Below are 23,702 nucleotides of genomic sequence, written 5' to 3'. Positions count from 1 at the left end.
TAGGAAAGGAAGACTCAGAAAGGTCAGTGATTTTCTTGCAGGTGAACATCAGCAGGTGGAGTCATATCCTGTAATCTCTGTGCCAAGCCTTGTGCAAAGAGATATGGGAGACAGGGAATGCAGCCGAGCGGAAAGAAAAGCAGAACATGCCAGACTATGGCATGAGCTAGAACATGCTGAGTTCCAGTGATAACACCATTAAATTTCTGTTACTCAGTGCCACCCCCTTGGTTTCCAGGTATGACAGCTTTGGCCGCCTGACAAATGTCACCTTCCCTACTGGCCAGGTGAGCAGTTTTCGAAGTGATACAGACAGCTCAGTGCATGTCCAGGTAGAGACCTCCAGCAAGGATGATGTCACCATAACCACCAACTTGTCTGCCTCAGGTGCCTTCTACACACTGCTGCAAGGTAAGCCAGGTGGGGGCTGGGGACTGTGAGTCAGAGGGGTGAGAAGACCCCTTTGGAGAAGGATGACACAAGAAACAAGCTGCTGCTGGAACTGCCCAAGAATAGGGGAAAGCATTACAACTGGGTTCTCTGTGCATTGCCACCTAATTTGCAAAACACACCAGCCTGAGAAGCTCCCAGAAGCTTCATAGTAATATTTTATTGTCCCATCCTATTACCATCAGAACAAAGGGGAGAGAGAATCCATTAGCTGCTAATCCAGGTGACCTCGCTATTTTGCCATTCTAATGGCTTCCAGATTAAAAGACTTACACTCACCCTGGTGCAGGAGAGGACAGAGGACAGGAACAATCACATCTAACTATGAAAGGTTGAGAAGGTTTGTGCCTCTGCTAGGACTCCATAGAAAAGAGACACTTCCCTGCACCTCTGATGCGGGTTAGTCTTTTAGCTTCCAGCAAATCACAGTGAAATCTTGCTGTGAATTGTCTGCCTCAGTTGTTCTCATGGGATATGGTGACCCAGGGTGGTGCTTGAAGTTTTCCTGGATATAGTAATCTTGCCAAGAAAGAAGCCGTCACTAGGGAAGGCCTCAACTGATTTTTTTCCTGCCCTCCAGATGGCTCTTTGTACTCCCAACATCTTTGACACAAAGTAGTAGAAGGAGCCTTGGGCTGGGAGTCAGAGGCCCAAGTTCTAGTTCTGACTGTGGCATCACATTACCCACCGTGCCCTTGGCTTTTTTCTCCAGGAAAAGAAAGCAAGTTGAAGCTGTGTCGAATGGTGTGGGCAGAGGAGGAGCAGAGGTTCTGGGTAGACAGACCAGGGCCCTTTTTCTGCTGTGCCAGTTCTGACCTGTGTGAATTGGGTGGAATTGTTCTTCCATGAGCCGTGGTTTCTGCGTCTGGGAAAGGGGGCTGAATTACAATACCTGCGTCATAGGGCTGCTCAGACAACATGTGTTCAGTGACTAGCATGGGCCAGGCACATAGTATTGCTCAGTGAGTGTTTGTTGGATTAACTAAGTAATTAATTAATTAGCAAGCAATTTGATTTACCATAAGAAAATTAATATTTGTATTATTCCCAAATGTAGTTCTTTGCCTTTCAAAGGGCTCAGAGAACAATAGTGGTTCTCAAAGAAAAACCACCCTGGAATTCCTTCCCCACCAAGCTCCTTTAATGTGGGTCGGGACACACCCCAGGTGTTTATGCTCAGACTGAGTTATTGCCAAGAGAAGGTACTAATTCCACGGCAGCCAGGATTCTGCCTGACAAGGATAGCAGGGCCGCCGGTTACTTAGACATCTTGTCCTTCGGGCCTATTTTCTTCTCTGTGGTTAAGAGTTGTCTCATCCATCCAGTCCAATACTGCTAAACTGGCTTTGAGTATTTTTCTCAAAGGTTGATGCAGGCTTTCTTATACTAGTACTTGGGTAGCTTTTTTAAATTCAAAAGTGCCACATTCCTCAGTTTTAAAACATACCATCAATTTAATAACGACTTTTCAGGTGGAAGGGAAAAAGACACACTACTCGAAATGCGTACATGGATTGTAAGACACACTCCAATTTCAGAAACGTTAAAATGTGAAAAGAAAAAGCACATCTTGGAATCAAGGAACATGCTCCCTGTCATTCTTCTTTGGTACCTCTGCCAAGCTCCCTTTCCTCCTTGCAAACCAGGCTCAGATGCTCAGCTCTGCAGCCGCCTCAGTCAAGTCTTTGTGAAAAGCTCTTTCAGGGCCGGCCCGGTGGCACACTGCTATAGTGTGCCGCTTGGGAGCGCGGTGGCACTCCCGCCGAGGGTTCGGATCCCACATACAGACCGGTTCCCGCTCACTGGCTGAGCGAGGTGCGGGCGCGACGCCGAGGGTTGCGATCCTGTTGCCAGTCCCGGTCCGGTACGGGGGCGACACTGAGGGTTGCGATCCGTTGCTGGACACGAAAAAAGACAAAAAGGAAAAAAAAAAAGAAAAGAAAAGCTCTTTCAGTTACATCTTATGTCTGAACTATGGGAAGTATTAAGAAGTAGCCACTAATGAGTAGCCGCCTTGGGTAGTCACAGCCCACATTAAATGGGGCTCATCTGAGATGGGCCTCTGCAGATTCTGTTCCATCCAGAGTCACCATTAATGGACATATGTGGATTCCGCAAGGAGAGCTTTAAAAGATAAATTGAACAGGCTTTTTCACTGTTCAAAGGAAGTAAAATATAAATTGTCAGTGAATAATGCATAGCAAGTTGGAGGCAGGTTTTAGAAAGCTCTGTATGTGAGAGAAAAAGGGAGAAAATGGAGGGGGAAGGAAGTGAGAGGGAAGGGGCCAATTTGATGCCATTCCAGGGGCAGATTCGGTGGGGGGTGTCCCACGAAAGCATATCCAGTTCAATCCAGCAAATGTTTACTGAGCACAGTCTATCATAACAGTAATGATAGCTAATGTTTTGGGAGCACTTACAAACTGCAAAGTATATTTTTAGCATCTTACATGCATAGTCCTATTTAATCCTCACAACAATCCTCTGAGGTAATGATTATTTATATCTCCGTTTTCCAATGAAGATATTTCCAATGAAGGCAATGAGAGGCACTGAGAGATTAGGTAGCTTGCCCCAAGTCACACACCTAATGGGATTTGGACCCAGACAAACAGGTACTGGAACCCCCTCTCTTAACCGCTAATCCAGAGGCAATGGAGAGCTATTGAAGGATCATGATCAGTATTGGAAACTCTCACTACGACAGGTGTGTGACATGGGGTGGTGGAGATAGAGGAGAGACAGAAGAGATACTTGTGACAGTGACTAGCACAGTGCCCGGTACATAAAACGAGTAATAGCTAGCATTCACATAGCACTGACTATATGCCAAATACTGTGCTCAGCTTGTATTTATCATCTCACTTAATCCGCAGAGCATCCCTGTGTGGTAAGGGTACAATTATTATCCCCAATGCACAGATGCAGCAACACAGGCATGACAGGTTAAGAACGTGGCCAGGGTCTTAGAGCAAGACACTGGCAGAGCTGGAACTTGAGCCCATGAAGCCTGCCTCCAGATGTTCCTTATCTGTATGTGATAGTGCCTCCCACAGTGAGCACTTAGATATTTGAGAATTTCTTCACTAACAAAGTGCCGAACCCTACACCCCTCAACCACAAGACCACCGATGAGGCCCATGCAGAGGCTGAGGCATGTGTAGGAGAGGGAGGCATTTGTTCTGAACAGATGAACAGGGCAAGCTTCTAGAAAGGGATGACACTTGAGCCTTGAAGGAGAGACTTGGGCTAGCATTTACTGAAGAGAGGGGCAGTGCAGACAAAGAGAACAGCCAAGGGAGGGCAGAAAGCAGCAGAGGACGGCACAAACCCAGAGGTATTGTTTCCATTTTTAGAAAAGAACTCAGTGTGCATTTTACATTTGAAATTTACTTTTTTCTCCAGAAGTTTCTTGTAGCTAAAGATACAAATTAAAATGTTTTAATCAGACTTAAAATTTCAAATCAGGCCTATTTTAAAATCATTGTTATACATGTATAACAATAATTTTAAATATATATAGTTAGCATTCTGTCAGTGATTTAAGTATTACAGGTATTTTTCACCTTGTTATAAAGAACATTATTGCGCTAGTATACATCAAGAGCCTTAAAAAATGTTTAGCTCTTTCCTTTAGTAACCTTACTTTTAGGAATCTATTTTGACTAAATAATTTAAAATGTAGATATTGATTTATTCAAAAAGTATATTTTTAAACTGACATATAATTCGCATACCGTAAAAAGTACTCTTTTAAAGTGTACAGTTCAGTGGCTTTTAGTATACACATATTTACAAACTTGTGCCACCGTCACCATTACTAATTCCAGGAGATTTTTATCACCCCAAAAAGAAATCCGAGACCTATTAACATTCTCCCCTGCCCTCCAGCCCCTGACAACCACTAATATACTTTCTGTCTCCATGTACATTTGCCCATTCTGGACATTTCGTATAAATGGACTCATACAATATGTGGCTTTTTGTGTCTGATTTCTTTCACTTAACATAATGTTTAAAATATATTTGAAGTGTTACTTGTAATTATGAAAAACTGGAAACAAAACTGAATATGTATTTGAGGTTTCATGAGATAAATTATAGTATTTCCATGCAGTGGAATACTATATAGTCATTAAGAAAAATGCTTATGAAAAATATTCAGTGGCATGATATAATACAATGATCAGTGAAAAACTCTATCAGCAATTATTTTAAACCGTAAGTACATAGAAAATATCCCCAAATCTACAAATATACAAATATTTACAATGGTTTTCTTTGGGTACTGAGATTATGGATGACCTTCTCCATATATTTTCCTGGTTTTCTTCAGTGATAAGGCATTGCACCTATAGTTAGGAGAAAAAACACTTCAATTCCCACCACTGCCTGCTCTCCCCACACATCCCTCCACCCTCGCTCCTGCTGAGCACTGTGTGCCTGTCCTCTCTCAGACCAAGTCCGCAACAGCTACTACATCGGGGCCGACGGCTCCCTGCGGCTGCTGCTGGCCAACGGCATGGAGGTGGCGCTGCAGACCGAGCCCCACCTGCTGGCCGGCACCGTCAACCCCACCGTGGGCAAGAGGAACGTCACACTGCCCATCGACAACGGCCTCAACCTGGTGGAGTGGCGGCAGCGCAAGGAGCAGGCTCGGGGCCAGGTCACCGTCTTCGGGCGCCGGCTGCGGGTGAGAGGGGCCTCCGGTCTCATCCTGTGGGGAACGAAGGAGGGGGCTGGAGGACCGGGATTGTTCTTGAAACTCTCCCTGGGACCACAGTTTCCTCATCTGCAAAAGGGGGGAACCAAACTATAATAAGAGGATCTTATAGTATACCTTTTTGGTTTTTACCTATGGAAAGATCTCTGGCTTTGATGTTTGTTAGGGCTAAGTTGAATTTCCAGTTTCTATTATTCCCTGAGTGAATTTGGGCAAATCAGTAAACTTAGAGACTCAATTTCATTATCTGTAAAACAGGGAAGACAAAACCAATTTTATAAGTTGGTACAAGGATTAGAAGTAATACAGAAAGTATCTCATACAGAGTCTGGTATATAAGAAGTGGTCAATAATAGCTATTGTTATTGTTGTTATTGCTATTATTACGACCATTGTGGTTATTATCATTGCTAATATGTCCCCAAATTTGCTTTGGCTATTTGGAACCTAAGTCACATTCTCCACTCTTTCCAAGCAGAGTTATCCTTCCTAAATGAGCACAATGACCTTACCAGAGCTGTCACCACCAGCGGGTGGCATCGTGGTCTGGCACTTCAGAGTGCTTTTTGGTCTGCAGATGCCCTGACCCAGCTCCTCTGCTCATCTCCCACGTTTCTGTAGAGCGTGGCCTCTGCCCCAGGGCCTGACCGCCCAGCCTCTTCTCCCTCCAGCTGCAGAAAGGAAGGAGGCAGAGTGAAAGCTGATGATCTAGCTTGGCTTCCAGCACAGCACCTTGCAGACCACACGTGTTCAACAGATATTGCTGAGCTGAAGTGAACCACAGAACTGGGCTTGATTTCTAACATTCTGAAAGCCACAAAAGTATCCTTATAGCAACACAGCTCAGACTCTCTGGAGTCCCCTGCCCTTCTGCAAAAAAAGTTCATTTAAAACCCTGTTTTACACATGGGGCAATGAACGTTCAGAGAGGGTATGCAATTTTTCCAGAGTCTTATAGCTAGTTGGTGGTAAAGACTAGAAAACAGGTTCACAACAGATACAGAAATGTTAAGAGACTTATCCAATATCACACAACTAGAACCTAGAAAACCAGGCTACCTCTGTTCCCTCAACAGCCAAGAACTCTAGTAATTCCCTAACGTAGGAAATAGACTCCCACTAGTTGCCTGAGGAAGGCCTGGCTGTCTTTGTTCTCTGTGGCCTGCCACCATATGTGGCCTCACTGAGCCCCCTTCTGAATTCTCAAAGAGCCCTTCGTGCACATGAAACAGGGCAATAAGTGGAAAGTTTGACCTGGGTTTGATTCCTGCCTGGACTGTGTGTGTAGCCGTGAACAACTCCGCTGAGCCTCGGGTTCCTCCGCAGGAAAAAGATAATGAATTCAAAGCACCTAACCCAGTGCTAGTAGACCCCAGGTGCTCAATAAATGGCAGCTATTAGTACTACTAGGATTTCCTCTCTACCATGTGAACTGGACCAAAAGTTTCCCAGGCTTTAATTAGTCCCTCTCCCAGCCTGAGATTCATGGTGCTCTAGTCCGGTGGCCACAGTTCTGCATCCTCCCAAAATAAATGGCCACCCACAGCAATGGCATGTGGAATTAGAATGTTAGCCAGGTGTGCCTCCCTGTAATGGAACTCATTTTTTATACAACTGGGAACTTTTTTAATAAAGAAAGATGTAAAATAATCTCTGAATTCAGTTTTATTAATTTTGCCACAAAGGTACAGCTCCCTTTCACTAGGGGGTCCTCCAGGAGCTGAGGGGGGCAGCTGGCTGAGTAGCATCACCCTGGGGGGAGTTGGACAGGGCCCTTCCAAAAGATGATTTTAAAAGGCCCCCGTCATTGCTGGGAGTGCAACCCCTGTATCTTCCTTTGCCCTCTCTGCAAAGAACACTGCTTCAGCCTCCACCACCTCTGATTTTTCATGGAAATTGTCTGCCACACTGTTTTTGCTTCTGCAATTGTGTTTGATTACCCCAGGGAAGGCAACCTTATTATAACCAGGCCATTCACAGCAAAGTCGTCTCATCATCGTCATCATAAATCCTTATTTTCAAGGCCTTAGAATTTGTACGGGGAGAAGGGGGAGACACATATGTCTCTTCTTCCTCTGAGAATGACCATGACCACTTGCTGGCATTAAATGGAAATAATTGCAAACGTTTATTCAGCACCTTCTCTGTGCCCAGCACTCTACTCACTAATTTACTTGTTTCTTCAACCTTGCAACTCTGTTGTTATGCAGAGGAAGAAACCTAGACTCAGAGAGGGGGAAGCACTCTCCCAAGGTCACACAGAAAAGTTGGTCACAAAGTTGAGGCTGGAATCCTGGCCTTAATTCCTACACTTTGGCCCTTTTTTTTTTTTTAACCACACAGAGTGCCAGAGGGCCTTTCATTACCTCAGTCCACACGTGCTGTTTTGTATCATGTGATCTAATTATCTGCTTTCCTCTTGGGAGGCTTTTTTACTACTATTTAAACTTAACCAGTGACAGAGGCAGAAAATGTGCCCAAATGCCCCATAAGGTCAGGCGCTAGTTCAAGGGAACCAGCATTTTTATAGAGTACCTGGCAGTGTTTCAGGGGCAGCCAATGCCTAAGAGGTGGATCCAGATATAGAAACGAGCCTCTGAAGTATTTATTAAAACATGAAAACTCTGACTTACTGCCTCCTCTATGGGAGCCCTGTATTTCTGACTCTGGAAGGAAATTGAATTGTGTGCTGACCTAGTAGCCTAGGTAGAAACTATGCAAGGGGCTTCCGATGCTGGAGGCAGGAGCAAAGTGTTCCAAAGCTAGGACCACGTCCCCAGCCAGAGGAGCCACCCCAGACTCCAACACCCACTGTATCCCAGGACCTCCAGGAAGAAGATGATGATGTCATAGGAGCTGGCTGAGGTGATGGAGAAACCCTGATTGTGGGGGCATGGGCAGGAGAGACCCCAGAGGGGATGGGAAGTCCAGAGCCCCAAGGAGGGTAAGACTTGCTCAGGGGACCACTGAGAGTTTGTTGACACGTTGCAGTGGTGAAAGTCAAGTCCAGGCTCAGTCATTCACCAGCCACAAGATCTGGAGCAAATCCTTTCACTTCCCTGAGCTTCAGTCTTCTCTGTGTCAAACACTAGCACAGTGTCTAGCATAGAATGGACGGGTCAGGCAGTTATTTGCTGGGCCCACGTAGTGGCTCCCTTTTTAGGAGACAGCCAAAAAGGATCTGCCTTTTTTAAAATATGTCCTCATTAGAAGAATCATATTAGAACATTATGTGGATCCTCTTTGTAGCTACTATTTGCTCAAAGTCTACATTGTCTTTATCCTCACAACAGCCCTATTCAATTGGCATGATTATCCCCATTTTACAGATGAGGAAACTTCACATAACTAACAGGTGACAGAGCCAGGACTCAAACCCACATGTGATGTCCAGGATATGTGCTGCCTTCTACTCAGGAGCTTCTGAGCGCAGCTGACAGCCACGTTGGCCATCTGACCAAAGTTCTCAATGTCCACATTAATTTTTTCTTTCCTTCCTGCCCTTCTCCAGGTTCACAACCGAAACCTCCTGTCTCTGGACTTTGACCGCGTAACACGCACGGAGAAGATCTATGATGACCACCGCAAGTTCACCCTTCGGATCCTGTATGACCAGGCAGGGCGGCCCAGCCTCTGGTCACCCAGCAGCAGGCTGAATGGAGTCAACGTGACATACTCCCCTGGGGGCCACATTGCCGGCATCCAGAGGGGCATCATGTCTGAGAGAATGGAATATGACCAAGCGGGTCGCATCACATCTAGGATCTTTGCCGATGGGAAGACATGGAGCTACACATACTTAGAGAAGGCAGGTGTCTGTCCCTCTCAATCACTGGCCTGCCATGTAGAAGGCCAACCATTGTGGCTCAACCCATGGCCTGGCCCAGCCTGCTGACCTCAGGGGGATAGATCTGACCCATGTGGTCTCCAAAAGAAAATGTCCAGGAAAATCTGCTACAGAGGGCCAGGGGTTCCCAAGAGGCATCTGGATAGATCATGGTGATGGCATGGCAGGTGGAGGCTCTCAGACAGGAGAATATAAGAGACCTGCCTGATAGAGTGGAGCTGGAAGCAGGACAAACACTAACTGAGAGCAGGACTTGGGGTCCAGACCCAGGGCAGGGGTCTGCTCCCAGGTCTAGGGCACATGGTGCTATCCAGTCATAGAGAACGAGGCAGAAGCCTAGGGATCAGCACTTAGGCAGTAGGTACTTAATCCTGAGCTTCAAGTGCTGGGTGTGGCCTTAATAAATCCCTTCTGCTTCAGGTCTTGATTAATTTTATCCCAGAGGCCTAGGAGTCAGAAATGACCTAAAAATCACAAGTTGGTCCCAAATAGGGGGAAATGGTAGCTGTGATGCCTAGCCGCCTCTAGGCCTGTTATCTGCTGACTTTTTCCTGAGAAAGAATCTGCACTCCATGCCCAAGCTCTGGTGCCCAGATCTCTGCCTTGTTTGCTGCTCCTGGTCACCTGTACAGGACCAGGCCCTGCTTTGCTCTGTGGTGAGTCTCCCCTACCCTGTGCTGGGCAAGTATCTCTGAGAGCAATGTTCTGTGATAGTGCTAAGAGAGAGCCCTTGGAGGTCATCCAACATACCGAAAATCCAAACCCAGAGAGGGGAAGAACTTTCCCACAGCCACACAATGAGTCCATCGTTAGAAAGCAGGTTCTTGCATTCTCATCACACCCTGCCTACCCCAGGGTGGACATATAACCTGTTACTACATAAACAATTGTGCACAGCCTTAACTGCCCTTTTCAGACATGGTCTTTATGCAGTAGGCTACAGGGGGTCAACAGAAACTGTTAAGCAGACAAAAGACGTTGTCAGACCATGTTTTAGGGAGCTCATTCTTGCTTTAGGAGGAAGAATGATTGGAAAAGTCTGGAGTAAGGAAGTCTGTTGCACATACTTGAGACCTGTGTTTCCCAACTTTTCTCACATCCCGTCACACACAAAAGTGATCAGGTCTGTACCACTCGAAGGGGCAAACACACAAGGATGCTCACCATAGGAAAGCAAATGGCCTGAATATTCTGGGGCCCCAGGCTTATCTTAGCACATCTAAGGTATCTTAGCACGTCTGTAACCTATTTGCAGCATCCTATGGCAGGCCAGCTGGGAAGCCCTGGTTTGGGCATAACTCAGGAGAACCTATGGTTGCCTTGGACTTTCATTCCTTTCCGGTAAGTCTTGGGTACACAGACCTACCCTTCCTCCTCACTTTTTCCTCTCATCTCGTGATTTTCCTCTCCCTCCAGTCCATGGTGCTGCTCCTGCACAGCCAGAGGCAGTATATCTTCGAGTTTGACAAGAATGACCGCCTCTCTTCAGTAACGATGCCCAATGTGGCCCGACAGACACTAGAGACCATTCGCTCAGTGGGCTACTACAGGAACATCTACCAGCCCCCCGAGGGCAATGCCTCAGTCATACAGGACTTCACTGAGGACGGCCACCTCCTCCACACCTTTTACTTGGGCACTGGCCGCAGGGTGATATACAAGTATGGCAAGCTGTCGAAGCTGGCCGAGATGCTGTATGACACCACCAAGGTAAGCTTCACCTATGATGAGACAGCAGGCATGCTGAAGACTGTCAACCTACAGAACGAGGGCTTCACCTGCACCATCCGCTACCGTCAGATCGGGCCCCTGATCGACCGTCAGATCTTCCGCTTCACTGAGGAGGGCATGGTCAATGCCCGTTTTGACTACAACTACGACAACAGTTTCCGGGTGACCAGCATGCAGGCTGTGATCAACGAGACCCCACTGCCCATTGATCTCTATCGCTATGACGATGTGTCAGGCAAGACCGAGCAGTTCGGGAAGTTTGGTGTCATCTACTATGACATTAACCAGATCATTACCACAGTAGTCATGACCCACACCAAACACTTTGACGCGTACGGCAGGATGAAGGAGGTGCAGTATGAGATTTTCCGCTCGCTCATGTACTGGATGACTGTCCAGTATGATAACATGGGGCGAGTAGTGAAGAAAGAGCTGAAAGTGGGACCCTATGCCAACACCACCCGCTACTCCTATGAGTATGATGCTGATGGTCAGCTGCAGACTGTCTCCATCAATGACAAGCCACTCTGGCGCTATAGCTATGACCTCAATGGGAACCTGCACCTACTGAGCCCTGGGAACAGTGCACGGCTCACTCCCCTACGGTACGACCTCCGTGACCGCATCACCAGGCTGGGGGACGTGCAATACAAGATGGACGAGGATGGCTTCCTGAGGCAGCGAGGTGGTGACATCTTCGAGTACAACTCGGCTGGCCTGCTCATCAAGGCCTACAACCGGGCTGGTGGCTGGAGCGTCAGGTACCGCTATGATGGCCTGGGGCGGCGGGTGTCCAGCAAGAGCAGCCACAGCCACCACCTGCAGTTCTTCTATGCAGACCTGACCAACCCCACCAAGGTCACTCACCTCTACAACCACTCCAGCTCAGAGATCACGTCCCTCTACTATGACCTGCAAGGACATCTCTTTGCCATGGAGCTGAGCAGTGGCGATGAGTTTTACATAGCTTGTGACAACATCGGGACCCCTCTTGCTGTCTTCAGTGGAACAGGCTTGATGATCAAGCAGATACTGTACACCGCCTACGGGGAGATCTATATGGACACCAACCCCAACTTCCAGATCATCATCGGCTACCATGGTGGCCTCTATGATCCCCTCACCAAGCTCGTCCACATGGGCCGACGGGATTACGATGTGCTGGCTGGACGCTGGACTAGCCCAGACCACGAGCTATGGAAGCATCTGAGTAGCAGCAACATCATGCCATTTAATCTCTATATGTTTAAAAACAACAACCCCATCAGCAACTCTCAGGACATCAAGTGCTTCATGACAGGTGAGGATTGGGACTCACTCAGAGGGTGGGACCCACTAAATTGCTCTGGTTATCTGACAAGACTTAGTCTTCCTTGAGCAAGCTGGTATGGGGTGGCAGGAAATGTTGACTTTCTCTTAGAGCAGCATTTTCCAAAGTATATTTGAAGAAACACTAGTTCAGAGACTACTCTGGAAAAAAATGGTTCTGGCACCAAATAAATTGAACAGGGCCACCACCATGCTTAAATTTTCATAGTACATTTCGGTTTATGAAAGGCTCTGAGAAGTCTGCAGTAAAGAGAACTGTTTAATATATTTACTCACTATTTCTCAAATTTATTTGACCATGAAAGCCCTTTTTTCACCATGAAATCGTAATATCTCCCTGGATGTATCCCCTGGAACGCGCTTTGGGAGTTTTTGATACAGAGATCAAGCTGGCTATGAGTCCCTGATAAGTTGACTTAAGGTATGGCTTTTTTTAAAAAAGTAGTTCTTGATTTGGGATGATGTTATGGAAAATTCAGACTTTGAAGACAGACAGAACCGTGAGAAGGATCCACCATTTCTAAGCTATAACATATTATAAAAATTACTTACCTGCCCTGAATTTCAGTTTCCTCACTGTAAATTGAAGTTAGAATTCTTACCTTGACTCTAAGTTAAATATGCATATTATAAACCTTAGAGCAACCACTAAAAAATAAAATTAAAATTAAAAAATTAAATAAAATAGAGGCATAGCTAGTAAATCAATAGTGGCGACAGAACAGAAGACCAAGAAAATAGCCAATCCACAGAGGGGAGGAAAAGAGGGGAAAAAGAAGCAAAGAACACATGGAACAAATAGAAAACAAATACCTACTTGGCAGGGTGGTTGCCGGGGTGAAATGAGATGCATTTTATAATGTGCCTAGTGCTCACAGTGGTTCCCTTTCCATTAGCCTCAGATTTTAAAAAGTGTTGCCTTCCACTACTATGAAACCAACTTGAGTAGAACGTCTCCCATAGGTCCCCCAGGCAGGGATGTCTCTGACAGCTGCAAGCAAGCAGCTTTTCCCAGTTTAGCCACAGAGGACTTCGAGCGAGAGTGGCTATGGGATCTGGGTAAAGCCAGGACTTTTTATATAAGAGAGTTTGCAGTGGGCAAAAATGGGGCATATCCCAACTTGCAAACCTGGTAGTCTCCCCCTCTTTTACCCTATGACGCAATCCCCTTGCCCCCTCTTTTATGGCAGTTTCCTTCATACCACAAGTGCCTCCTCTGTGCAGCCACTGTCTTAGGTGCTGGAGATAGAAAGATGATCCCTACCCTGCAGGATTTCACACTGTTAGAGAAGAGACAGACAATTGCTGTCCAGTGTGGGAGGGACCGTGAGGAACGTTTGCATACAGTTATGAAGCACAGGGGAGGAGCAACTGGCTTCTTCTGGGAAGCCTTCATGGAGCAGCCGACACTTGAGGCCAGCTGCCGAGTGGGCATTCGGCAGGTAACGGCAAGAAAGGCATTCCAGGGAGAGGGTATAGCATGTACAAAAACACAGAGAAGATAACACATATAGCTCACATGAGTGCCTCTTACAGACATGGCTTCCCAGCCCCCAAACTTGGTGGCCCTGTCTGGACCCTGTTTCTGCTGACAGCAATAAGAGGATTCCTTTCTCAGGGAATAATTCCAGGTTGTCATGTTGAGAGCTGGAGACCCAAGCGTGGGGAAGAAGAGAGAACAAGGTGGTGGACAGGCATGATGAAAACATACTTGGGGCCTTGGGTAAACATGAATATCCTAACAGTGTTTCACAGCAATCACCACGCTCAACTTGGCTGCTGGCTCTAGAGAAACTTGACGGATTGAGATGACATTTCCATTACATCTGTCTGCATTAAGTACACCCCTGCCTCACCCTCCAATGAGTTTCCTGTGAGATGTCCTGGCAGGTTACTATAGCTGAAAAAAATGGTGCAGTAGGAAGTTTACTTTTCTATCCAAAAAAATTGTTGTAGCTTGCCAAAATATTCTTACACCCTCCCCCCTTTTCCTTTGTACAGCACCATATACATATGGTCTCTTTCCAGAATAGCACAACATGGCTAACTACTCTGCACTAGGCTCTTGGCAGATATGATCTCTTTTAAACTTCACAACAACCCTGTGAGATCACTGTCATTATCTCTGTCTACAAATGAGACATGAGGCTCCAAACGATGAAGGGTTTGCCTAGAGTCACACAGATGTAGTCCAGGGAGCTGGGATTCTAACCCAGGGCTCTCTGACTCACTTTTCATGATAATCATGCTGGTCTCCAAATCCAGTTTTTAGCAAAGCAACCAACCACCCAGGACATTTTAGGTTTGGGCTTGATTTTTCAGTCAGTTAGATGATCCAGCAAATATTATATTATTTATGCCTACTCTGTGCCAGACCTGTGCTAAGGATCCAGAGGGCAGTCCGGCTTAGTGCCCACCTTTACAAGTGCACAGTCCAAGACAGCTTTTCTCACATTTCTCTGATGGTGAGCCCACTATATGAAAAAGATTTTACATAGCAGTAAAACACTAAAACAAAAGGTTTTCAAAGCATTACCTAATTGCGATGCACTCTTACGTTTTCTAGTCTAGTCTACTCTATTTCAATAAAAATGCTGGTCATGATCCACAAAATGGATTTTACTACATAGTGGTTCATACCCCACAGTTTGAAAAACTGTGGTGTGGAAAAGAGATTTTATATAAATAGTCAAGTTTTTAGCAGATTGGAAATGATTTGCAGTCACTAATAAGAAACTGAATTAGTACTAATTCTCACTAAACCTTACCTTTTAGCTTCCATGTGAGCTAAACACATCCTTTCACATCCAGCAACAACAATGAAAAAGCAGCATCTTTTTTCCCAAAAATTTCTTTAAGGGTCCTGAAATACACCCCAGTTGGATAGGCTTAGGCCACACGACAGCCCCTGAAACAATCACTATGGCTGGGGAGATAGAATGTGCTGCTTGGCTTAGCCTAAGTCACGTGATCCATTGCTGGCCCCTTAGGTGGATTTGGCTTCTCCAAAACTATACGGGTACCCCAAAAAGGAAAGGGAGGACAGAATGGGATGCTGGGAAGGGAACCACAAATGTCCACCCCAGATACATTGTGTACATCATTGCACTTAATCTTCACTCGAAGCCTGCGAGGTGGAGATTACTGACCCCATTTACAGAGGAGGAGAGTGAGGTTCAGAGAGGTGAAGCAACTGGCCCACTGAGAAGTGGCAAGGCTGGGATTAGAGCTCTGCTCTGAGTCCAAAACCCTCATTCTCGGATTAGATACACTTTATAAAGAACAAAGCTGTGTATATGTGAAAGGGATTATTGTTCACATTCCATCACTCCGTGGTGGCAACGCTGAAGTCTGGGATAGATGGATAAAGAGGAGCTTCTGAACATGAGGGAAATGTCCACCTATGATGTCTTAAGAAGGAAGAGTAAATTCCCAACTCTTCAAAAAAACGCTGTAGAAAGCTTATGAGTAAGTACATTTTCAGCATTTTTCCTAAAAGCGTAATAGGAACGTTTCCCACCTTCCATCACTTGCAATTAAAGCCCAGCCCTCTTTTCAGTCCCCTAGTTTCCTGGAAATTTTCAGTATTCCTGATGGAAGCCTTCCTTTGCAACCATAAATTCAGATGTAAGTTCTCAGCCTCAGGCAAAATGACTTTGTAGGGTATTTTTTTCCCCTGTTCTGTTTGTTTTAATTTCCCAAAGAACCATCTGCCAGGACTCATAGAATCAGAAACTCAGTAAGCAGAGGGATTTTAGAGAAAAGTTGGTCCAAGCCCCTTCTGCTACAAATGAGAAAATGGAGGTCCAGGATGTGGAGGCATGGGTTGGGGGAAATAGAGAAAACCTTCTGTGAGCCAGGAACTGAGCTGTGCAGTTCAAAATACACTAAACCCGATAATTTATATACAAGCTTAGAACTGCTCCTGCCACATGATAACTGCTCCCAAATGGTAATGCTATGAGTAGTCTTCTCCATGACTTGGTTAAAACCATTTCTACTGTCAATATGCAGATAAGGAAATCAAATCTCAGAGAGGGTAAGTTCACTGTCCAAGTTCACACAGTTTGTAAGCTGAGAAGCCAGAATTTGGAGCTACCATGTTCTTTCCCTACAGGGATCTTGCCTAGTAAGACTGAAGGGAGTAGACCAAGGTTTCTAAGCTTGCCTTTCTACCACCACTCCACCTCAGCACCTGCAGGTTTCACAGCCAGGAGAGGCGTCCTGGGACAACCAAGAAAAAAGAACAAAAACAAAAGTAGAGGCAAACATGAGCTTCTTGAATGGGAGAGTGACATGGGACGCAGTGGTGACAGGGACACAGCTGTTGGCCCCCACAGCAACACCCGCCACTGGGATGAACTCAGTGTGTAGTAGGGGAAGGTGGTTCCACCTATGCATGGACCTAAACAGGACCTCCCTTACCAGGGATCTACCTCTATTGGAAAGAAGCCGAAATCAGGCCTGGCTCTGACACTCTACTCAAAATCCTGCCTCCCCCAGACTTTGGATTCCGAGTCTCTGGTCAATAACTGCTTTGGCATCTTGAGCTGCTCTTTCCCAAGGAAGGCTGAGCCATAGTAGGACATAGGCCATCTGTCTGTCTCTCTCCGGCCTGCCATCCCAGGCTCTTCCTGCTCCAGTCACAGTTTTCCTTTCCAGTTCTTTCTCAGCCTCGTTGAGCTGCTCTCTGGTCACCTGAGCACTCCTACACTCACCTCCCTTCTCCAGGCCTTGCCTTGTACAGTGGCCTTTGCCTGAAATGCCCCTTCCTCTCCGTCTGTGCCTAACAGAATGTGCACAGTTTTCAGTGGTTGGCTTAAATGTCACCACCTTCATGTGGACTTGTTCAGCTAAAAGACTTCCATCCTTCTCTGATCTTTTTTCTTGATCAAAGTTATTATTCATGTCATGTCTCATCTCCCCTCGGTGTCCTGAGTGTACAAGGTGAGGGTGTGTATGACATGGTGCTGGGCACATGCACTCAGAACAGCGTGCCAAGAAACGGTGGCATACCCTCAGGCCTCTTTTTTGTCCTTGTGTCTTGGTTTCCTGACTTCATTCTTCAATGAGCCAAATGCTCACAGCAAAATCCTATCTATGCCTATACCTAATATTTTATAATTAGTAACCCCGAGGAATGTTATAACATCAATTAATCGCATGCCTGTGAGATGAGACCCTCAAGCCCAATGTAAAGGCTGGAAAATGAAGGCACAGGGAAGTTAAGTGATTTCCTGGGGCTGAGGCAGGAAAAGGCAGGAGCTGGGGGAACTCATTGATCTCAAGTACAGGCTGTCTCCATGCCCAGTGGCACTTTGGCCCTCAGGCTATAATCATTGCAAAGAGAAGGGGGGGGTTCTTTCTTAAGTGAATTTTTTCTTCACAGTCAGTCACTAAAATCTTCCCTTTGCATCCAGCTGTCCTTTGCAAGTGTTTCCTATTGATGTTGGGGCTGGAAGTGGGGGATCTTCATCTATCAACAGCTGCCCCGGGTGTAAGGCTGGAGGTCCCGGGGGTTGGAGTGAGAGTAGAAAGGGAAGTTTGGAAACCTGGGTTCTACTTAAGTTTCATCTCTATTGGGTACATACCTGCGAGGGGGATCCCTGAGCCCCAGGAGTACGTCTGGCTTTAATACTGTGAAACTGTTTTCCAAAGTGTCTGTAGCAGATGACTCTCCACCAGCAGCTCCCCACATCCTCACCACCACCTGCAGCCCAACTCTAGCTGCTTGATTGGGACAGTCACATGTGAAGTCCACTTACTCCACAGGGATATTTCTGCTTCTCTCCCACCCAGATGTCAACAGCTGGCTGCTCACCTTTGGATTCCAGCTGCACAATGTGATCCCTGGCTATCCCAAGCCAGACATGGATGCCATGGAGCCATCCTACGAGCTCATCCACACACAGATGAAAACTCAGGAATGGGACAACAGCAAGGTAATTTTTGCACATGGCTGCCCACTGCTCAGGCCATGCAGATGTTGCAGGAGGGGGTCCCACCAGCTTTTCAGGAAGGCTTGGGCCAATGATGGAAACATGTGGTGCCTCCACAGTGCTAGAGACCATTCAACAAATCCTTAGTAACCCTACCACTAGGCAAGCCACTGGGGACCCGCTGTTACTGCACATAGATACAAGCTGCATTAAGGAAATTTGTGTGTTATACTGAGTTTGGAGTTTCCCAACGATAATAAGCCTTTGTCACTATCAGAACAAATATGCACATTTGTGTTCTAAATACAAATGTGACATTTCCTGAGCACCTCAATGCACCTGGCCTTGTGTGAGGCATTCTACATAAGTTAACTCACAAATATCACATGGTATTGTTCTCATTTTATAGATTTAATGCCTGAGGCTTTCCCAATGCCACAGAGCAAAGAAGGAGTAAAGCTGAGATTCAAACCCAGATTTGTCTGTTCTGTATCAGCTTGCGAGTACAGTGCCTGGCATACCATAGCTGGTCAAAAAATGTAACTCTTTCTTATCTTCCTTTTATGACCCAATTTCAAATGTTCAGAATTATATAACCGGAAGGTCTAAACACAGTCTCATCCCACCCTCTCACTTCATGCATTCATTTGCCCATTTCTTCCCTCTTCCCTCCCAACCCACCACATTGATAAATTCTGTACTAGGAGCTGACTCTGTGCCAGGCCCCAAGCTGTGCCCAGTGAAGGCAGAGATGAGTCAGACAGAGACCAGACCATCAAGAGGATCCCAGCCCCTGGGACAACACACTGAGGAGGACAGCAGGGTTGCCGGATGGCATACTGCTGGCAGTGGAAACTTTCACATCCCTGATTCCTACTCCAGACTGATATCTTTAGGCCTCAGCTTAGCTGTCTCCTTTCCTTCGACTCTGGCAAACATGATTCTGCACCTCTCTGCTCTGGTGGCAACCTATATTTTCTTCTCGCAAAGCCCTGCCCACCCTATATTTTAATTCCTCTTTTCTTTCTCATCTCTCCACTAGACTGTGAGCCCTAAGAGGGTAAGTACTGGGTCTCCTTTGGTACCCAGCACAGAGGCTAGCACATAGTAGGTGCACAGAAAACTTTTGTTGAATGAGTAAATGGTTGAAAGAAGTAAACAGATGGAGGCGTGAGGTGTCTTTCCCCATTTCACAGATGAGGAGACCAGGGTTCAGAGAGAAACTTGCCCAAGGTCATTCAGCTGAAAGCAGCAGAAGACAATAAGAACCCATGTCTGCCCAGCCACAGAGCCCTTCCTGCTTCTGCCAGCCTCTGTTGTTCTCACTTTCTTCATTCCCCGCCACCAACCAGGCTCTGTCCCAGATGTCCCAGCATTTGCTGTTCCAGACTGAGCCAGCAGCACAACCCTTCCCCTGCCCCCCCAGTTCCCCTCTCCACTCCATGGAGCCCCAGTCTCTGACTGCCCGTTCACCAACCTCACCTGTCAATGAATTATTGATTTCTGCCCTTGGCAAACATAGGAGATCTTTGCTGTTGAGCACTCCAGCTTTCGTGAAACTCTAGGAAATAATTGTTCACAGACAGGGTTCTATTAATTATAAAGAGGACTTAATTTCAGTGAAAACTGATGTGCCTGTTTCTAAAGACTTTCCCTGAGTTGCTGATCAGGCCCTAAAGCCTTCCTGAATATGGCTTTCCCGAGATCCTTGAACCATGGGAGAGGCAGGTAGATGGAACATCACATTAGCATGGCCCAGTCTACCCCGAAAGCAATTGGGAGCAGTGGCACCAGGGGAGCCTCAAGGAAGCAACATGGGCAGAGGCCCTCCATGAAAATCGTGTGCAAACACGGTAGACAGCAATAAAACAGGGTAAGAGGGTTTCTATAAATCACTGCTCTCATCTCCTTGTGCCTTCTTGCCAGTCCTCTGTCTCTTGGCACCCCCCCATCTTTCACGTCCCTACTCAAGCTTTCTCCACCCTCGGGCTGAGATTCTTTGGAGGCTTGCTCGCTCCTCCCTATTCCAGCCCTTGAAACTGAGCCTCTAGAATCAGACAGGCCTGAGTTTGAACACTAACTTGCTATTATCTTACAACTGAGCCAGGTACAACCTCTGTGAGCCTTAGTTTCCTTAGATGGAGAATGAGATAACCTACTATGTAAGGTTACCATGAAGATCAAATGAGACGACAGATGGGAAGATCAAGAAATGTTAGCTGTGGCCATTACTATCACATCTCTTAAACTACCAGCTATCACACTGGACTGCAATTATTGTCATATCTGTCTTTCCCCACAAAACAGTAAGTTCTTCAAGGGCAAGATGTCTGATTCATTTTTGTATCTCCAGTGTGCAGAAAAAGACCTAGTACAGAATACATGCTCCCTGAGTGGTTTCTGAATGGAAGGGTGGGTGAATGGATGGATGAAGTATGGCTGGGCGTCTGGTGATCAGCAGCAGAGCTAGAGGCTGCAGGTTAATAGTATGCATGGATTTGACTGACTTAAGCTGATTCTCCGGGCCCTTGGATTTTTCTCCCTTTTCCTTACTCTCTCTCTCACTCTTCTCCCCCATCAGTCTATCCTCGGGGTACAGTGTGAAGTGCAGAAGCAGCTCAAGGCCTTTGTCACCTTAGAACGCTTTGACCAGCTCTATGGCTCCACAATCACCAGCTGCCAGCAGGCTCCAAAGACGAGGAAGTTTGCATCCAGCGGATCAGTCTTTGGCAAGGGGGTCAAGTTTGCTTTGAAGGACGGCCGAGTGACCACAGACATTATCAGTGTGGCCAATGAGGACGGGCGGAGGGTTGCTGCCATCTTGAACAATGCCCACTACCTAGAGAACCTGCACTTCACCATTGATGGGGTGGACACCCACTACTTCGTGAAACCAGGGCCTTCAGAAGGTGACCTGGCCATTCTGGGCCTCAGTGGGGGGCGTCGAACCCTGGAGAATGGGGTCAATGTCACTGTGTCCCAGATCAACACTATGTTCAGTGGCAGGACTAGACGCTACACAGACATCCAGCTCCAGTACGGGGCACTGTGCTTGAACACCCGCTACGGGACGACGCTGGACGAGGAGAAGGCGCGGGTGCTGGAGCTGGCGCGGCAGCGAGCCGTGCACCAGGCCTGGGCCCGCGAGCAGCAGAGACTGCGGGAGGGGGAGGAAGGCCTGCGGGCCTGGACCGAGGGGGAGAAGCAGCAGGTGCTGAACACAGGGCGGGTGCAAGGCTACGACGGCTTCTTCGTGATCTCTGTCGAGCAGTACCCAGAACTGTCGGACAGCACCAACAACATCCATTTCATGAGACAGAGCGAGATGGGCCGAAGGTGACAGAGAGGCCCGAGGCCGGACTTCTTGCCAAAGACAGCTACTCTTTTGTGGCCGCATATCTGACTGTGTTGTACTTAAAAAAAAAAAAATCCTTTTTTTAACAAGTGCAGAAAACACACAAAAAAAGATACTGGTTGCATTGTAATTCATGCAACATCCTTTTTTTTAAGAAAAGAAAAACACAAATTTGGCCTTCACACATTTTTTGCAAAGAACAGAAGGTATTTTTTTTCTGTAGTGTGATCACAATGAAAATTTTGTCTTTTGCTCCCTTTTTCCTTGTTGTTTGAGGTACGTTTCTCCTCTCTGAGACGCATCTCCTGGGGTGTGTCCTCATCCATCCCTAGTACCCAATGTGATGTGAGACACGAGTGTCTGTGCTAACTTGTCTCATGTGTGACCCTTTCTTCTTCAATCAGGGTCAGGCAGGAGTGAAGGTGCAGAGTCGGGGGCCAGTGCAACAGCTTTTCCACAGGGCCTGGGAGGAGGGTCTGTAGGACCTGAGGATCTCTGGCTAGGCTCCTGCAGACGAGTGGTGGGATTTTAGTCACTGTGTTCTGTGCCTCTGGAGGACCACAGATGGCTTCATCTTGCTCCAGGAAATTTCATGATGTCGTTCAGCACCTTTTTCAAGCTGCCCCAACTCCTGTCCAGGCTTTATATTTTGATGCTAAAGGAAGCCCCCACCCCTTTTGCAAATCCCGTGTAGTTGTTGGTGCGACCCCCATGCTGGGATAAAGTGTCTCCTAGGTCCTTTCCCCCAGTCTGGTGACATAACATCCTGGGGCCAAGAGCCCCATCATCCCCAAGAGGTGAAAGCACTCAGGATGTCTGTGATTGGTTGATCCTCCACGATGTTCCTTATTCATCTCCTCCTCTCTCCCAAAGCCAGATCTGAGAACCAGCACTGCACAGCAAGCCCTCCATGTGGGCGCCACATCCAGGGAAGGGAAGGCCACTGTGGCAAAGGGATGGCATGGTGGCAAGGGCACCAGCCTGCCTTCCGAGGTGAAGCCCTCTCCCCATGACTTCGGGTGTCTTCCCTCCACTGCTCAGCTGCCACCACTGAGAAGTAGGAGCGTGGAGAGAGGTGCTTGGTGGCCTTTAATTCTGGAAAGATGCTTAAAGGAAAAAAGTCAGCCAAAGAGAGGAAGATGTGAGCCAAGCATCCTTCTAACCAGCTCCTGAAGTCTCCTCTGCCTCCCGTATGCAGGCTAGTGGGAGAGCTGGGTTGCAGCAGGATGAGCTTTCAGGAAATTCCTTGTGTGAGGTTCTTCTAAAACAGCTTCCCCTCTTGAGAAGCCCAGCCAGGGCTATCTAAAAAGATAAGGAAAAAGGAAGAAGAGACAATTTGGTATGGCCTGCCAGTGTCATACAATCCCCCAGGATCAGGGCAGTTCCCGAAGCTGGTGCCCATGGGTTTGGGAGGCCAGGCTGGCTTTGTTTTTGTGCCTTTGTCACCAGGAAGAGGCATGCCCAGGGAGAAGCAGCAGCCAGCAGGCAATGAGGGAGAGGGGAGGAAGGGCAAGAGCTAGGTGCCCCTTTTTCAAGGAGTCCATTCCCATTGTCATTAGCACTCACACGAGGCTCTGGGAGACCGGAGGGGGAGCCAAATGCTTCCTTTTAAGCTGGGCTTCTTAGAAAATGGGGCTTTTATGGGTTACATTTACATTAAGTGTGGAAAATGAATTCTGAGTCTGAGCTATTCCCCATGGAAACCCTGTTGGACTGATAAGCTCATGGCACGTTTATAGCCTTACTCACGGAGTCTTCAGAATATTACACGAGTTAATGAAACCAAGAAGGTCTCTTACTGCATGAGAATCAGAGCAAAGTGTAGTCTGGGTTCTGCCTGGCAGAGGGAGGCATCCACAGCTTCTCGGGGAAAGGAGATTTCGCCTTATGTTATCCCACTGGGATCAGAGGATGTGTTTCGCTAAGTGCTCTTCCTGTTTCCAAAAAAAAAGTCACACTTGGCCTGTCTGTCCACTGGTTGCCCGTTGCCTCTGGGTTCAGAGCTCTGCTGAGGCAGATACAGTGCTCCTCAGGCACACATGCATGGCGTGAGCTGGCAATGGGGGCTTCCATCTGGCAGGATCATTCTTGGATGGGATGCAAAACACTTTGGCCTGAAAAACACAAGTTTTTTGGGTCTTTTTTAATCCAGAAGAGACTTATGCCTCTCAAAATATACTCTTGATATAAGAGGGCTTTGGGCAAATCTTTTCTACCCATGGCCTAGTTGATCTGCCCCATCCTGGGTGCCTGACATCAGTCAAGACCTGCTAGGGACAGCTACTTGGAAGTCAGAGACAGCATGTAGTCCAAAGGAATGATTTCCCT

General features: G+C 47.1%; 1 protein-coding gene across 1 annotated transcript in view; it reads left to right on the top strand.

Moving 5' to 3' along the window:
• Positions 1–21,635, top strand: part of TENM4 (teneurin transmembrane protein 4) — a 223,589-nt gene extending 201,954 nt beyond the window's left edge. The window contains exons 21-26 of the mRNA XM_008566153.1: positions 239–411; positions 4,908–5,143; positions 8,685–8,981; positions 10,437–12,051; positions 17,880–18,022; positions 20,601–21,635. Of these exons, the coding sequence (XP_008564375.1) occupies positions 239–411; positions 4,908–5,143; positions 8,685–8,981; positions 10,437–12,051; positions 17,880–18,022; positions 20,601–21,359 (3,223 nt within the window). The 3' untranslated portion in view covers positions 21,360–21,635. The remainder of the gene's footprint in view (positions 1–238; positions 412–4,907; positions 5,144–8,684; positions 8,982–10,436; positions 12,052–17,879; positions 18,023–20,600) is intronic.
• Positions 21,636–23,702: the final 2,067 nt, after the last annotated feature.

Source organism: Galeopterus variegatus, unplaced genomic scaffold (genome assembly GCF_000696425.1).
Source record: "Galeopterus variegatus unplaced genomic scaffold, G_variegatus-3.0.2 Scaffold15, whole genome shotgun sequence".
NCBI lineage: Eukaryota > Metazoa > Chordata > Mammalia > Dermoptera > Cynocephalidae > Galeopterus > Galeopterus variegatus.
This window is presented reverse-complemented; position numbering and strand designations above follow the sequence as displayed.